Genomic DNA, 18108 nt, shown 5'->3' with positions numbered 1-18108 from the left:
GGGCTGCATGCCTTCAGGAGTTTGTCAGTTTCAGAGCTGGAAGACATAGAGGATATATCATTTATATTTTATTAAAGAAAAACCACAGTTTTCTTTATACAAGGAATGTGTTCACATTTCACCTGCCATCCTACACCCTGGTGTAGATGCTGTTAAGGTTGAGATGTGAGTTACTTAGGCAGGAAACTGGGAAGAGGTGATGAGCATGGCAGCTTTGAGCCACTGGAGCTACATTTCCCCAGCCCCAGTCATTCATGGGCCACACTCATGTCTTCATCTGTTTCTGCCCAATGCCTATTTGATTATTTGATGTTTTTCTTTAAACTGACTCACTCTTTATTTTCACCTAAATAAATTTAGCCTCGTTCTGAGCAATAATCTGCGTACCCATGGGTTTGATGTGTTGCTTAAAATTACTCTAACATAATGAAGTACACAAAGGCTAACGTCTTTAAAAGTTCCTTTGTGTTCTACCTGAAAGTACTTAGCTAGGATGGCATGTGGTGTGTGTGTGTGTGTGTGTGTGTGTGTGTGTGTGTGTGTGTGTGTTTTGAGAAGGGAGTGAGGGCAGGGCATAAGCCCCTTTCCATCCATGGTTCAAGAAATAAGAGATTAAAATTTTATTCTGCTATTTCAATGGCTACTTGTAGTTCAGATATCTGGCAGCAGCATTCCAAATTTGGAAAAGGGTGCTTCTTTTCTGGGAACTTAAAAGTAAATTAAGGCATAAAAGACCCATTACTAGACCTGGTCATTCTGATCCCCAAACCCAGGCCATTCGCTAGACAATTGCCTTTCCTCACCCCACTGCACCCACTTACAAAGACCAAGGCTTCCAGCATCTCAAAGGATGACGAGATCCTGGTACAAAGAGGAGAACGTGTCTACACCTCCATCACCATGACCATACCCATCCTGCCACCACTGAGTGGCCTGTTAAATCGATGACAGTGTAGATATGGGCAGGACTTGCACTGAAACGCAGATCAGGAGTTCTGTGGTCCTCCTCAAGGCTCAGCTCAAATCTTCCTTCTGCTGTGCCTCTTCTTCCAGCTGGCTCATATTTCCTTCTTCCTCACTCAGAACTCACCTTTCATCCATATCCACCCCATCTTTCCTACCCACAAGCCAATTTTTCAGGCTGGTACCCTGTGACATCTCTTAAAAGCAGTGCAGAATACTAATTCCCTTCCGTGCCCCAACCCGGGCCTCTCTCAGAAGCCAGACTCAAGGCTGCATGTCGTCTCTCCATATAAATCTCAGAGCAAATGCAGGAGAGTCAGCTCTCGGCCTTTGGGTGTTAAAAACAAACAGCGAAGTTACACTTAGCTCTGTTTCCCTTTTTGAATGTCCACAATCCACTTATCTCCCTGTCTGTGGCTTCTGGGCCCGCTGATGGTGATACACTACCCTGTTTCCTCTGCAGCCCTCTGCTCCCTCGGCCTCCGATTCAGCTCCTTCCTTTGTCCAGCCGCAGTTCTGTGTCTTCACACCGACAGTATCCCTGACAGCTCCTTAATTGCTACACGCGTTTGTACAGTTCCCTAGCAATTATATTTCAGACCCTGTCAGGGTACCTGCTAGCCTCGGAGCTGTGTTTATATTAAATATCAATAAAAAGCTGATAGCATCAGTGCAGACGGCAGGCTCACAAAATCATATTTTACTGGGAGCCACAAGATGGAAGGGAGGAATGTTTAAATTCCTTTCTCTCTTCTGAAAGTTTGGAATGAGAGGAGACTTTCTGAGTGAATATCAGGAGTGGGTTCTTACCAAATAATGACAGCTATAGGTTCTATACTCTAGCTGGGAGTTGTCTTTTTGTGTGTGTGACTTGTCATAACATCAGTTTTCTCCAGAATTGTTTCTTTGTGCGCTTCCCCCATGCCCCCCACCATGGAACACAGGACAAGCCTTCAAATACCCTAGGTAATTTTAAATGCTTGTTGACTGAATGGGTATGTTTATTTGGCTTTACTTTGAGTGGGGTGGGTGTGTGTGTGTTTAGGACAGAGGCCTGGGACTAAGTGTCTCTGAGCCCCACCCCACTCTCTCCCCATACCCCCTGCTCTGCCTCTTCTGAGGGACACTTTCACTTTAGGCGAAAGGACAGCCTAGCCCATCTCAGGCTGTGTAGCTTTTCCCCAACAGGACCTCGGTTCTCCCACCCTTCAGAAATAGTGTGCGCCTTCCCAGGAGCTGTGAGCATGACGGTGAATGAGGCATGTAGGGCAGCTGGCACCGTGTGAGCCCATAGCAGTGCCCAGAAAAAGTCATGCTGAAGGTTTCCAACACCCAAATGTGTGGTCAAGGATTTCTTTTTCTTGTGGTTCCCACTCTTTCATGCTGCTTATGAATAACTTCTATGAATTAGGGACACACTGCAAGAACAGCTGGCTGGGATGTACATTCTGAGGACTGTTGCAACAGAGAAATTGGTGTTTGCAAATCTGTGACAATCCAGCTGTTGGAGGACAAACTCTTCCCTGTTTCCATCAGTAGATTTTCCCATTTGTGTGCCATCTAAGAAGCATGCCAGCTCCCCTTGGGTGAACTCCCCTAGGATGCAGTACTCTGAAGCACTGTCCTCCAGGCTTCCTACTGTGGAGGACGCCCTGCTTGGATGCTGGGACGATGCAGAAGAGAGCTTCTACCTCTGGAATAAACACCTGCCTTTAGAGTGCAAAACTTGTTTGGTGAGCTTGTCCTCTCTACACCAGTGGCTCCTCTCACTCTGCCACCCTGCCACCCTAGTGCAGGCACCATCCTGTCCCCCTGGAAGGACAGTAGGAGCCTCTAAACAGTCCCTCCACCCCCACTCTCCTGCCTCTGCTTGGTTGCTCTCCAAATGGCAGGAGTGTGTACCTGCCCTCTCTTCAAACCATCCAGGGGCCTCCATTGTTCCTGAGATTGCCAGCAGACTGCAGCCCAGGGTCTTCAAGGTCCTGCTAAGTTCTCATCCCCGATCCCTCCCACCCAAGCTTTTTGTCCTCTGAATTCCAGGTATTTAAACTTGCAGTTGGCAATGCCAGGACCACTCTGCACCCGCACCCCCGGCCCCACTTTTAATGCCTATTCATTCCTCAAATTCCAGCTTGATCAATAATGTGTTAGGAAGACCTTGCTTAAGAACATGTTCCCCAGCATCATGTTTTGCCCCTTCTGATACTAATCATAACTGTAATCTTACATTTAATTCGATAATTATTGGGTTTTCTGCTTTCCCCAATGGACTATACATGCCTTTGAGTTAAAGGCTTTGCCTGGTTTTCCCCACTGCTTTGTCCCCAAATCCTAACACAGTGCCTGGCACACAGTAGTCATTCAGCAGGTATTTTCTGAATGAATGAATAAATGCATACTACATCCGGTACAGGGGCTAAATGCTTTGGAGAATGTTAGAAAATATGACATGATTTACACACTTTAAATGGGTTGTACAATGGCAGTAGGAACAGCTACTATAAATGAAACAAGAAAAGAAAAGCCTCAGTAAGATTGTCCAGGGTGGGGATGTGGGTGTAAGTTGGGAATTGGAGGAGAAGCAGATTTGAAAATGGATCCTGGGCCAGACCAGAGCATCTTAGAGCACTGGGCAGTGAGATGTAGTCTCTGAGTGATGGGTTAGCAGAAACTACTGAAACTTCTGGGTCAGGGTGTACGATCTTGCCTTGGAATTCAGCACAGATTTGCAATCAGGATGCCAGGTTCCAGAGAGCCGCAGCAAGGGTCTTGCAAGGCTGGTGTTATTCTAGTACTTGTTGGTGGGAAAGGGGTGGCTGTGCTCACCGCATCTCTGAACCTGTCCAAGATGAGTTTTATTCCCTTTCTAACCAGAGCAAAACCTCAGGGAGGAAGTAGGCTTTGATTCTTCAGCTCTTTATTAGAGACCTCAAGGGAGACTCAGTTAATGGGACAAGATCACATATCAAATGAGGTGTTTTAAATTAGTGATACCAGCTTAACTACAGTTTATCAGATGCCACTTTAGAATCCAAAGCTCCATGAGATATGCTTATCTTCACTCTAGAGTGTCTTATCCAAGATTTTATGCCTTGTAAATGTCCCCTCTGCAAGCAGCCCCCAAATCCAAATGCTGATGGTGATGAGAGAGCTTCACTGTGGCTCTGCAGCAGAGACCCCAAGGGGGATGCATTAGGGGACCCTTGCAGACAGGCTCTACCTTATCTTTATCCACCATGTCCTCTTCAACTTACACACATGCCTGGAGCATTAGGTGTGAAGATGCTGTCAGGGTCTCCAAGAAAGCTTGATCCCAGCCCCCTCCTCCAGGGACCACCCACTTCATTTATTTGTTGACAGCTGGGGGCAGACAGCCTGCTCTGAGCCACGTGTTACCTTGACTGCACCTCCCATGCCGCCTTTTTCCCCCCACCCCTTACTATCTGGTGAGTAATAGAGTTCGAGGCCTCCATTCCAGTCTTCTTCCATCTAATAGCTTGGACGCAACATGCAAGTTAGCTAATCTCTACCTTGGTCAGGTGATGTACTGGGGCAATGGACTTCAATGCTCTGAGGATCAGTTTCCTCATCTGTCAAATAGGGCTAGGAAGAGTAGTTTGTAACTGTCCTGCATAGTACATGGCACATTATAAATGTGCCAGAAATGGCAATCTCTGCTGCTATCAGTATCATTATTATTTTGATTTCTATCACATAATTTTCTTTTTCTTAGTATCTCTGACAAAGACTTAGGAATGGTTTATTCCAGGGGGATAAAGAATGACAAGGAGGAAGAAATGCAAGTTTCTCCACAAAAATTTAAATATGTTAAGGGAGGAGGACTATTTAAAGTTGATATATTTAAGGCAAAAAATCCGAACAAACAAGTTCCGTCATTGACCGGAAATCCCACTGGGGAATGAGCTCCTGAAGTCTAGCACATCGAGGCAATGGGCTGAGAGTCTAAGGTACCCTCTAGGTTTTGCCAAACTGGTAGCTGGGTTCCCCACTCACTTTGCTTCCCAGCTCCATCCAGAGTGGTTCAGCACTGGGCCATGAGTATTCCTCATCCCTCTCTTCCCAGGACTGCCAGAAAACGCCTCCAGATTTGGGAAAAGCAAGCTGCATTTAATATCTAGCACATCACTAAGTTTAGAGGAAGGGTAAATGTTTTGCTAATAAATCTATTTTATAATTCAACACACATTAAGGGCTATTTTCCAATACATATTAAGTGCTTGATAATTAGCATCAAAAGTATTCATTATTTAATCTATGATCTATTTAGAATGAACGAGAGACGTCATTTGCTTGCTGAAATGGGAGACATGAAACCTCTCCAGCCATTCTCCTCTTGAATCTGGTCCAGCATGCGGGGCTGAGGAAAACTGCGTGGACTCAGTGCCCCCAGTAATCCCTGTGCTGGTGTAATTTTATATCCAGGAGACACACACCTTCAAAGACCTTTAGGAAAGCCCAAGATCCTTCCTCCAGCTTGTTCAAGGCAGGAAATAAATACCTTCTTTACAAGGGCCATACTTCAAAACCCAGTTGAACATGAATTCAGCCCCTTCCCTTCAAACAATGGCTTTTGGGTAACAGTAGTTTGTAATTCAATATTAGCCTATAATTGTTCATGTATGCTCAGATTTTCTAGAAATGGACCCATATTTTGTGGTAGAAAATGGCAAGTTTAAATTAATACAGTGCTGCTAATTCACTGGAGAATAAATGATATTGAGAAAAAAGATGAAGGGAGTATCAGGTAACTTTGAGGTCTGGAGAGGAAACTCAAATACTAAGGCATCCATAAAGATCCTGATTGTTTGAAGGGTGTGTCCTGGAAAAAGGAAGTAGGCTATGCTGGCTATAGATTTCAGAAGAAAAGAAATTTGATTTTTGAACCATGAATAAAAGCGTGATGGGCCTTGGCACTGGTGGAGCACAGATTACGTCTGTTAGAAAATGTATACTTGGCAGGAAACTTTGCTGATCTGCTAGAATCCTCACCATGGCCTGCCCACCTCTCCAGCCCCATCCTGTAACTCTCTCCTTTGCTCACAAGGCTCCAGTAATACTTGTGGCTTTGTTGTTTTGTTCCCTAAGACATGGGTTTCTTCCCAGCTCCAGACTTTAGAACTTGCTGTTCTCTTTGCCTAGAAAGTTTTTGCTGGCCAAGGGGTTTTTGAGCTGATGCCTTCTTAGCATTCAGGGCTCTCCTCAAAGAGGTCATCTTTGACCGCCCAATTTGAGTAACTCCCCTTTCCCCAACTAATCACACAGGGTAACTCTCAAGCCTACCATCCCTTTTACTTGTCTTCATCACACCCATTTCTATTTGGAATTCTCATTTCTTTTCCCTTGTCTCCCCTCCTCAGACTGAAATGTCAGCTTCACGATCTATCTGGTTCAGTGCTGAATGCCTGAGATAGTAGGTGCTCAATAAATATTAATCGAATGAACAAATGGAAGAATCATCAAGAGTGCCTGACCCTGATAATTTGAGGAAGGGAGGAAGACACATAGGTAGAGCCTTACCTGGATGGTCCTAGGACAGCTGGACTGCCCTGGGTGGGGAGTCGGGGGCCCACCATAGAGCTGCAACTGGTGATGTACCCTCCTGGTGGAGCCCTCCTGCTGCTGGGCACCTATGTGCCTTGTACCACCAACTTTTGAGGGAGGGCCGCTCTCATTTGCCTTCCACAGATGGAGACATTGGGACACAGGAAAGTTAAGTCACAAGTCCAAAGCCATTAGCTAACAAGTGTTGAGTGAGGTCTCAAACCTGGGATTCCAGCTCCAGAGCCCAAGTTCCAGACTGGTGACTGCAATGTTGGGGTGCTGCCCAGAGGCACGCAGCAGAGAACAGGGAGGAAAGTTGGGAGTCTTCTTGGAACCTTATTTATTTGCTAAGACATGGAGCAAATAATGGCCAGTATGTATGGAGTGTTTTGTATGTGCCAGTTGCTGTGCTAAGTGTTCTACATACATTAATTTGCTTGAGGCTGATCATCTCAGATAGGTCACAGGAGGATGGAACTCAGGACTGAAATGCGATGGCTACTCATTCACAGAAATAGAACTAAAAGGAAATGTGTGTGCATGTGTGTAAGGGGGAGTGTGCAGAGAGAACGTTAGCCATCTGCAACATCAGGTGACCCCTGTGTAGCAAAGTGCAAGCTTCAGAGGAAAGCACAGATGAGAGCAGTTACTGGGTGGAAATAAAAAAGGAAGCTACAAATGTGATTTTTTGATGGATTGTATGATGTATTATAAAGACAGAGCAGGGATGTGTGAGTGCTTTTCAGATACAAATTGCAAATTGATCAGAAAGGTGGTGTGGGACTCTTACTCTCTAAACCTCTGCTAGTAGTCTGTTTTACTAAAAGCTGAATGTCTGATAGATTTTTGACTGGCATTGGAGGTAATTTAATCTCTCAGAAGGCAGAGGAAACAGGAGGAAGAATTGCTATTCCTGGACTTGATATTGACCAATATGAATCATAAGTTGATGCATAATGGACAGGAACATTGGGAAAATGACCATGTTACGTGGAGTTCACTTTATTGAGCAGAGAGGCTGGGCATTGACACAACACTAAACATTAAGGGAAATGATTTTAGTCCAGTTTGTTGCACTACAGGTAGGACCCATTGAAAGAGGTCAGGAAGAATTGTAAGCTCATAAAATTACAATGCAGATGTGAAAATCTGAATTGTTCCCATAAAGAAGAAAAGGGAGAAGGCCTTTAAACGTCCTTCACTAGGAAAAAGGCCTGCATCTATTAAACTGAGATTTTAAAAACAGTACATTAACAACCATAGAATATGGGTATATTGTATAGGATAATTAAGAGAGTATGAGTACATGTAATGGGTTGAATAGTGGCCTCTAAAGGATATGTCCAAGTCCTAACCTCCAGTACATCCTTCAAATGTGACCTTATTTGGAAATCGAGTCTTTGCAGATGTAATTAAGCTAAAGATTTTGAGATGAGCTCATCTTGAATTTAGGGTGGACCCAAGTCCAGTGACTGGTTTTCTTAAAGAAAAAAGAGAGGGAGATTTGACACAGAGACCCACAGAGGCCAAGTGAAGATGGAGGCAGAAATCGGAATGATGTGTTTATAAGGCAAGAAACGTCAAGGGTTGCTGGCGACCACCGGAAGCTAGGAGAGAGGCATGGAACAGATTCTCCCTCAGAGCCTCCAGAAGGAACCAATCTTGCTAACACCTTGATTTTGAACTTTTGGCCTCTGGAATAAATTTCTGTTATTTTAAGCCCCCACCCCCACCCCAATTTGTGGTAATTTCTTACAGCAGCCACAGGAAGCTAATACAGTCCATTAAACCCCTTAGATTATTTTAACTAGACCATATTTTTTAGTGATTCTACTTCCCTTATTCATCATACCCTGGGAAAACCGAAGCCCTCTTTTCTTAAAGAGACATAATTTCAGAGCAAGATGTGGTATCCAAATGAAGTGGATGAAATGATCCTCAGGCACTACAGTTCTTTCTCATTTCTGAAGGTGCTCACAGTTCCCAGAGGGAGGAACAATCTTAGGTTACTAGGGCCATCTGGAGATATGGGCAGCCTTTTACTACCCCCAGAGAAATCATCCTCAAGAAAAAAGAATTGTCTAACTGGAAACTGGTGAACTCCTTAACATGTTGAGACAGAGAGCCAGTGAAATGGAATTTTCGCTTCTAATTGTGGAAGGTTTTTATAATTGAAGTTATTGATGGAAGAGGCAAGAACCATGGATTTTTCACTGTCATTATTGTGTTTGCACCTTCGTGGATTAATTTAAGTGGCTTTCGTAGCAAAGAGTGAGTCACAGTAATTATTGTTAAGCTTGGACAGGAACAATAAAGAACTCCATTTTCCAGGATGGTGAGGATAGTCTTACTCAAAATTACTTTACAGGAAAAAGTTGACTTGATCATTTTCACTCTCCCAGTCTATGATGTGGTTTATTATAGTTTACAAGAGTTAGAGCATTTGCCCTTGAGATGAGAGTTAGAATCCCAATTGCCTGTTGAATCTGGGTAAGTGGTCTGAAAGAATGAGACAGGCTGGAGCTAAGACAGTAAGACAAGGCGCCATGTCTGTCCACTGGGTCAGGCGTCATATCGTGGCTCTGTCTCATCCTCCACATCTTGTGGGCAGCCAGCTGGCAAAGGGCAGGCAGCTGGGGAGGAGTAGTGGCTAGCACAGTGCCAACAGTGAGTTTCCTTGCAGTGTACCTAATTTACATAAGCATTTCTAGAGTTACTTTTTTCGGTGGCCTGCTGTGCAACTTACGGGCTGGACTGATGGAAACTGTCCCCATACCCCCCGTCTGCGTAGTATGGAGGGATCTTTGGAATGAGGACGCCACAGTGGGGTTACTGTGATTCACAGTTCCACAGGGAATTCTGGTGAGGGTGCTGGACTCCAGGGGAATGGACTAGCTCCATTGATGACTTTGTGAATGCCTATGGCCATTAGTCCCTTTCTGTCAATGTGTTTTACCTTCCAAACAGGCCAAACAATTGGGTATTATTATCCCTATTTTACAAATAAGGAAATCACAGATAAGAGGCTTTGCCATTTGCTAGTTGGGTGTTTTAGGAAAGAACCTGACCTCCTGGTGCTCCGTTTCCACTTGTATAGCATGGAGAACATCAGTGGACCTGCTATGGAGGGCTGTGGTGGGGTGACAGGAGTGAAGATGAGCACAGTGCCTGCCTTGCAGGAAGGACTCAGCGAAGGTTTCTCCTCCTCCTCCTCTTCCTGATTATTAACATGCTCATCCTGTTGTCATCCTTACCCTCATCATACTGGGACTGGACAATTATCTATACTCTTGCAACAAAATTTTGCTGAGTGTTGCATTATTTTGAAACAGGATCTTCCAAGGTTAAAAAAAAGTGGACAGTTAAAGAGTATCCTCAGTGATCCACCATGCTTTGATCAGTCTGCAAGAAATATATATTTTCTGTCTTCGTCTTCACTCTTAATTCTCATCTGTGGACAAAAGACAAGGGGTTATCTTTGGGCTCCCAAGGGTGAGGAAAAGACATTTGCTCATGGGATGACAGGGCAGAGAGTAGATAGTTGTCTGGAATTGGAGAACAGCCTTTTATTCATCAGTCCATCCATCCATCAATTCATCCATTCATCTCTTTACCCATCCATACATTTTTGGAGTTTCTGCCACGTGCTGGTCAAAGGTGTGCAGCAGGAGATCAAAGCAAGATTGTTCCTGCCCTTATGGAGCTCTTAATCTGCTGAACAAAAGAGGTAGAGAGATTTAGTTATGTAATTCCAATTTACTTATTTATTTATTTTTAAAGCATACTTTTAAGTTAGAGGTGGAGAGAATTGGAACAGGGCTGCGTTGGCTGAGGTGACTGCAGTGACAGAAAACACATTTTTCCTGTTTTCAATGCTGAGTTCTGACTCAGGAGCCGAAAAGTAGAACAGAATGCTAAGAAGGTCTCTCTTTGCTTTCTCAGGAACTATTTGCTCAGCCAGATTGAAAGTTACGCAAAAGGGGATGTGCCTTTCAAATAAGGAGTCATCAGTAGAGGCTCCTGGGTGGCTTAGAGGGCTCAGGCGGGATGGGGAAGCTCTAATGTATGGAATTCCCAGGAGCTAAACATTTCGGGAGCTATTACTTTCTTCACAGCTTCCTGCAGGACGGGCCCCATGGTGATATCTGCCAGCTACGTGGGATGCCAGCTGGGGTTCTGTTTCACTTTGGTTTGTAACATTCCTCTTCTCTCCCCCCCCCCCCCCACTTTTTTCCCCAGATCCAGCAATTGTCAATGGGGTTTATTGGTCCGAATCCCTAAACAAAGTTTTTGTAGATAACTTTGATCGTGACCCGAGTCTCATATGGCAGTACTTTGGAAGTGCAAAGGGCTTTTTTAGGCAGTATCCAGGTGAGTATCCCTGCATTGAGAATTATGATTCAAGTTACTGATCCTGTGATATTTTCCTTTAGGGTTCAGGGCTAACAATTTTTTCCCTTCCCTTAGAAGAAAATGAAAGATTAAGTCCAAATCTATTAAATCTGTTGTCAGGGTACAGGACAGGAATGCAGTGTGGCATCTGCATACGTGTGCACACCCACATTTGGATCTACATGTGGTTTCAGCATCTTCCTCAATAGAGTAAGTCATAGAGCCGCCACCTAAAGTGAGGAATTGGAGTGTGAAAAGTATCATATTTCATCTTTCTGGACAAGAGGTTGCTTTTATTACTATTACTACTATTACTATTATTGTTGTTATTATTACCAGGGAAAGGAGCAATCCATAATCGGCTGAGTTAAATTCTGACTGAAAAATGTAAGAAATGGAAACATTTGAGCTTAGGTTTCCCTACTCTAAAGCTGACTGCTCCTAGAGGGAGAGGTTGAAATGGCCAAAGCACTACTGACATCAGTGCCACCAAGAGCACCTTCAAATGAATGTGTTTGTCAGAGTTTGTCCATCATGACTTTGGAACAAGTGTTCCTTCTAGGGTCTTCCCAGGCCTCTGCTTTGCAACAGGAATTTAATTCTGGCTTGGTTTGAATTGTAATTTAAAAAGGAAGTTTTAATTTTGCTTACAAGTTGTGAAAACAGGACTGGAGGCTGCAATTGTGCCAATATCACAGCTGTAGAAATTAACAAGCTCAACCTAAAAGAAGGAAAAAAACGCCCTGCATAATCTTGGAGCAATTAAGTGGAGTCTTTTATGTTTTCATTAAGTAAGGCTAGGCACCTGATGTCTTCCCACTTTGAGGCACAGAGACTGCCAGCCTCTGCCTTCAGGAGTTGTTTGCCCTGCACTTAGCATCTGTCCCCTGAGACTTGCCTGCCAAGTGCCTGCTTTGCCAGATTATTCAACATTTCCCAAGAGCTGTGTTCAGCAGGGCATGCATGACTCCTCCTGGAGCTCACAGAAATTTAAACAATAAGCATTCTATTAAAGATAACATTATAATAAACAGTGGTCTATTAAAGTTCCAGTGTCACCAAATTGCAATCTGCTTTGATACACTCAACAGAGAGTAAATTTAATGCAGATGTTGTGAAAATAGAGCATGGTGGGGGGCTGATCCATCAGGGAAGCCACAAGGACATCTTACCACGTGGCATTTGGATGAAGGTGGAGCAAATAAGAAGAAACCACAGATCATCTGTTGTCTCCACCAGCAGGAAGTCTTCAAACTAAATTGAAAGTTTCAAATTTGAAATCTGATAATAGAGATGTATTAGTCATCTCGGGCTGCTGTAACAAAACACCACAGACTAGGTGGTTTAAACAACAGACATTTATTTCTCATTGTTCTGGAGGCTGGGAAGACCAAGATCAAGGTGCTGGCAGATTTGGTTCTTGGTGAGACTCCTCTTCCTGGCTTGCAGATGGCTGCCTTCTTCCTGTGTCCTCACATGGGAGAGAGAGGAAGCTCTGGTGTTTCTTACTCTTCCTGGAAGGGCACTAATCCCATCATGGGGGTTCCACTCTCATGACCTCATCTAAACCTAATTGCCTCCCAAAGAAAATTACCTCTCAATACCAGAACATAGGGGTTCTTCAACCTATGAATGTTGGTGGGACACAAACATTCAGTCCATAACAAAAGAAAATCCTCATAAAGGGTTTCTCTACTTGGAGAGATTAATTTATGTACAAGATTTTAATCAGTCAGAATCAGAATAGTTGACTCAGAAATGCTTACAGTTCTTTTATGATATTGGTGGCAGAGTTATGACTTTGTAAAATTTCTGCATATTTTCTTTGTGAATAAAGACATAGGTCACAGTCCTCCAAAGGGCTTCACTGCCCTGATACATGTCAGTGCTCACTCAGTGCTTGGTTCTGAACAGAGAGTACGCCTCTTGTTTCTTGGACAGAAAATGATTGTTAGATGAGGGATCCATGGGCTTTTATTGCTAGGATTTCTTTTTTTTTTCTTTTTAGGATGCTTCTTTTCATGTTTAGAGTGGTACAATAGTATGAATCAGTGGTAAGTGTAAATGTCGTAAGCAGAAGGGACGTTCCTTCATTCTTACGTAAGTGTGTCCTGAGTTCTTGCTTTGTTCCAAGCCCTGTGTGAGGCCCTGAGGATAAAATGGTGAGCTAAGCAGAAAAGGTCACTGCCCTCGCGAAGCTTCCTCTTGTGGGGAAGTGCATTCATCAGAGATTTTGGTTGCCAGTGGCAGAAACCCAGTTCCAACCAGCTCTAGCAAGGAACACATTCATTGAATCACCTGACTTTCAGGTGATGCTGCGTTAGGCCCTGCTCTGTTGGCCCTACTCTTCATTTTCATGTACCGAGAAGATTATGAAGACATATGTTGCCTTAGATGAAATTAATTTCCCTCCAATATTAGTTTATAATGCCTTTGGGAGAGAAACAATTGTATATAGGAATATTGTACAATATTTTACATTTAATCAGATTTGAGCATTTGAGTCTGCAGTAGAGATTTTGACATTATTTTCAGTTTCACCTGTGGATATGCTGAATGTTCTAGGGACCTTGTCCTATGAAAGCTGAGGAAGGCAGGCTAGGCATCACTGATGCGGGTCATGAAGTCTGGAGTGCCGCCGAGAGAAGGCTGAATGGCAGTGAAAGCTGCTGCTGAACTGCATTGTTCCTTTTATCTTGAGATTCATGCCCCAGCCAGCCTGGGTGGGATCCCATGAGGCATGTGACACTTCCGGAAATGATACGGCTCCTGAGGGTACTCCTTGGTTAAGTGACAGTTCCTTGGATCTCAGAGATTTAAGATGAACCAACTATTATTTCTCTGGGATTTGATTACTTGAACATTTTCAAAATATCTGTGTGTATAAAAAATTACATACTAAAATGCTGAAATGTCCTAGGAGAGATAGTACCATCTGGGACAGGGTTTCCTGAAGTTTGTCTCCTAAATCATTTTGTTGTGAGATTCTTGGGAAAGGAAAGGCTCAATGGTCAGATTAGTTTGGTAAATGCTGCCTCTTGCTGCCCCAGCAGCAAAGGTTCAAGATGAACATAAGCAGATTAAAGGCCCTCAGATGTTCCTCCCATGGCATGGAAACCAGTTTTACTTTTACACACTTAACTCACATTAACATACAGAAAATTCTCATGGAACCTCCTTATACTGCCTGTGTAAGGAAGAGAATGGTGGCATGGGATTTGGGAGATCAAGTCCCAGTCCTAACTAGGAATCTCAGGAAAATCTGTTGAACTTTCAGAGCCTTGGAGTCCCTGCTATGAAATGAAGATTTGGGCCCAAAGGTTAGGTGTGGGTGAGATGATCCTCCAGGGCCCATACAGCCCTGTCTTTGAGTCAAAGTGTGACCTTTATTGTTATATCCAGGGCAGCTGTGCCTAGAACTGTGTTGAGGTACTGTCTTCATCCCCTTAGTGTGTACCTCCTGTCCTGACCAGGAAGGGCGTGGGCCTCCTGGTTCCTGCTGTCACCCAGGCTCTTTCTTTGGTATAGACATCCTCTCTCCACAGCCACACCAGCCTTCCTTCAGCTCCTTGAACTTGACATGCTCTTCTCATACCTTGGCAGACATGGTTCTCTGTGCCCGGGGGTTGTCTTCTTTACCCTGTGGCCACCCCTCATTTTTGTTTTACAAGTCCTACGTGTTTTACATGTAGTGGGTTGAATAGTGTCCCTCCAAATTCATGTCCACCTGGAGCCTCAGATGTGACCTTTCATGGAAATAGATCTAATATAGCTGGGATGTGATCATACTGGATTAGGATTAAATCCAATGTAACTGGTATCCTTATGAGAAGGGAGGACACACAGGCACAGAGGGAAGACAGCCACGTGAAGACGGAGTAGGAAATTGGAAAGATGAGCTACAAGTCAAGGAACACCAAGCATTGCTGGGAGCCACCAGAAGCTAAGAAGAGGCAAGGAAGGGTTCTTTCCCTAGAGCCTTTTTGAAAAGCACCAAGTTTCAGCAGTGCATGGGTGGAGTTACAAGCCCATTTGCAGGGAAAGGACCTCAATCCAAAAGGAGAGCATTGAGTGTCATTAATTCCTTCTTCCTAGGCCCTGGCCTAAATGCTAGGACAGTAAAACAGAATTGCATGTTTTCTCCCCCAGTGGAGCACTTGGCGATAAGGCTGTGATGGAGGAAGGGTGGCAGAGTAGGGGTGAGGTGGAGGATGATCAGATATGGTTGTGGTCTAAGAACACTGGCCACAATTCAACTCAAGGAATGTCCACTGAATGTCTACCATGCGTCAACACATTAAAAAAAATTCTCTTCATTTGGACTCAAACCAGTTCTTTGTGGAATTACACATTGGAACATTACCTAGCCTCACTATATATATAATTTCATTATGTGTGAAGACTGTCATCCTAGCTGTACTTGGCTTTATACAAATGTAGTATGTCAGATGTTTTTAAAATAAATTGCATTCTTCTCCTTTAGTGTACAATATATTATGTCACTTTTATTTTATCTTCATTACCTAATAACCTTCAATTGGCAATGGCTTCTCATACTTCTGTTTTCCGATTTGTTACAGAGAACCTTTAAATTAGGTCCATTTGCACGTGGGAAATGTAGGTACAAGGAGGACAAAACAAAATGACTCTTTGGTTTACAAGCTGCCATCTCATGATTATCTCTGGAATAATTTAGTGATGTTATCTTAAGCACATGCCTATTATTAGCCCAGTGTGGTCCAGAAAACTGGCCCTTATTAATTGGAAAGGAGAATCTCAGTGCTACAATCAAAGTCAGGATTTTCTCCTGTGAAAATAATTTTTCTGTTTTATTTTCTTAACTCCAAAATCTGTGTTTCTAATCCTCCATCCCTGAGCAGTACTGATGGTTGAAAACAATGATTTTCTATCTTATTTTTAGGCAGCAAACACTTTCTTTTTAAATGAAAGTTTATTCATAAAGATTAAGTTGTAAATAGAGAATGTGAACCTTGGACATATCCTGACCAGTCTGCAAGCCATGAGACTAAGGATGTTGGATCCCATTTTACGTAAGGAGAAAACCCCCCAGGCTTCAAAGACTGAAATTCAAATTTTATTATGCAGTATAGTTAGGGCCATTTTATTTCATTTCAGTGTAGAAGGCCAAGACAAAACAGAACTGAAAAGAGAACAGACTTGTGTATATTCTGAGATGGAAACATATTGAATGCTTTCTACCCCCCGTGCCCTAGACATTACCTATCTGGGTCCAGGGACGGGGCCTGACTCTGCCCAGAGATCCATGAATGATGCAGCCGGGTCCAACAACTTGAAGGACAGTGAGAAATGACCTTGGCTAACTTTATCATTAGCCATGGGAAGGGGCTGGAGTCATGTCCTTTCTTGATGGACAGTGGGTTACTAAAGATGTCACCACTCTCTAGCAGACCTTGGAGTGCCTGAGCTAAGGCCGTGTTTGCTATGGCGTTCCAGCCCTAAAGCACCTTCCCAGAGTTGGTGATGGAGCATGTGATGAGCTCCAGGGTTGGTGTTTGCATGTGATTTTTCACCCTGTTCATTCAGTCAGCAAAGCAGAGCAGCCTTGAAATGCTGTGAATAAATATTTGAAGTTTCTGGGTTTCTTATAACTCCATTTTTCTTCTAGGGATTAAATGGGAACCAGATGAGAATGGAGTCATTGCCTTTGACTGCAGGAACCGAAAATGGTAGGAAACGGTCAAACCTCTTAGTTATTTTTTAAAAGAGAAAACTTGCAGAGATTCAGTCAGGATTCATTTTTACTTAATTTTCCTCTGATCTAGGTACATCCAGGCAGCGACTTCTCCAAAAGACGTGGTCATTTTAGTGGATGTCAGTGGCAGCATGAAAGGGCTCCGTCTGACGATCGCAAAGCAAACAGTCTCATCTATTTTGGATACGCTGGGGGATGACGACTTCTTCAACATAATTGCCGTAATTGCAGCTGTTTTGTGCTTTCTTTGCACTTTGAGTTCATGGGATCTTTTATCAGCAAGCAGTTAACATTCTTATTGCTTTTGTATACATAGCATTAGATGCCCTAGGATGAGGTCTCATTAGTCCCATGTGAGTTCACTGAGTCGTGGTATTGGAGGGGTTTCGGGGACTGGGAAAGCAGTTGAGCACATTTTTTCTCACCTAGCACTCAGGCACTGTGATCTGGAAGAGTAGCACCAGACTTAGTTTTCCTGGAGAACCAGCCCTTTCAGAACCTTGGGGAATTAGACCTAGCAAGATTTTCCTTAAACTACTAGATTTTCTCATGTGGAAATTAATTTTAAGCTAAGTTAGTCTGATGGCAATGATAGTAATAGTAATCATGATGGTAAGACAACGAAAATGTAGAGAGCAGTTTAAGGCTCATAGAGTACTTTATCTCAGCTTCAGAAACAAAAGTGGCGTTTATTAAGTGCCTACTGTGTGCCATTTGCTTACTCTTCATATTGGTATTATCTTCATTCCTCACAGCAGCTGTAGCGTGTTTGGGGTGGTTTTGGCATTTTCTCAAGTGAGGTTGCAGGGATTGAGAGTGTCAGTAACTTGCGGAGGTCACAGAGCTGGGAAGTGGGAGATCCGGGAACCAAGCTGGGCATGAACACACTGCCTGGGCAGGAGCACTAATTCAGGAGTCCATCTCCAGTTCTTTTTCCTCTTCTCCCCCGTTCTCTGGTATGAGTCTCATCATGTTCCTTATTTCCGTCCCACTCTTTTCCAAAGATGATAGCCGCAATGAGCCTGGTTGTTTTCCTTGAATACTTAGCTGGGTGCTCCTGTGTGATGGTCACCTGTGCTTTTCCACATCACCTCTATCTGGGACACAGAGTGGCTGCAGCAGGCAGTGGAGGCAGTGTGGTGAGAGGACAGAGCTTGGCTTCAGGGATGGGACTTAGTTTTGAATCCTAATTTGGCCACATACAATGCCGCGTCTTGGGGTGAACCACTTGAGTCTGTGCCTCAGCCTGCAGCTGTGATGCAGGTGCAGTCACATCGCCCCCAGGGTCCCTGCCAGGATAACCCAAGCTGGTACACAGGAGGCCAGTGTTAGGGTATCAAAGAAGGGCTGCTATTTGAAGAATGAGTGGCATGGACATGCTCCAAGAATGCTGTTCCTGTGTCTGCATGGCTTCTCCGGGCCCCTGAGCAGAGTGTGTCATCATGGAACCCTATTTC

General features: G+C 43.9%; 1 protein-coding gene across 1 annotated transcript in view; it reads left to right on the top strand.

Annotated features, from left to right (window-relative positions):
- Window positions 1-18108, top strand: part of CACNA2D3 (calcium voltage-gated channel auxiliary subunit alpha2delta 3) — a 774181-nt gene that overhangs the window by 340508 nt on the left and 415565 nt on the right. The window contains exons 6-8 of the mRNA XM_057555140.1: window positions 10765-10896; window positions 16565-16625; window positions 16722-16872. Coding sequence (XP_057411123.1) covers window positions 10765-10896; window positions 16565-16625; window positions 16722-16872 — 344 coding nt within the window. The remainder of the gene's footprint in view (window positions 1-10764; window positions 10897-16564; window positions 16626-16721; window positions 16873-18108) is intronic.

Source organism: Balaenoptera acutorostrata, chromosome 10 (genome assembly GCF_949987535.1).
Source record: "Balaenoptera acutorostrata chromosome 10, mBalAcu1.1, whole genome shotgun sequence".
Taxonomy (NCBI): Eukaryota; Metazoa; Chordata; class Mammalia; order Artiodactyla; family Balaenopteridae; genus Balaenoptera; species Balaenoptera acutorostrata.
The sequence above is the reverse complement of the archived record's forward strand: the minus strand, read 5'-3'. Positions and strand labels throughout refer to the sequence as shown.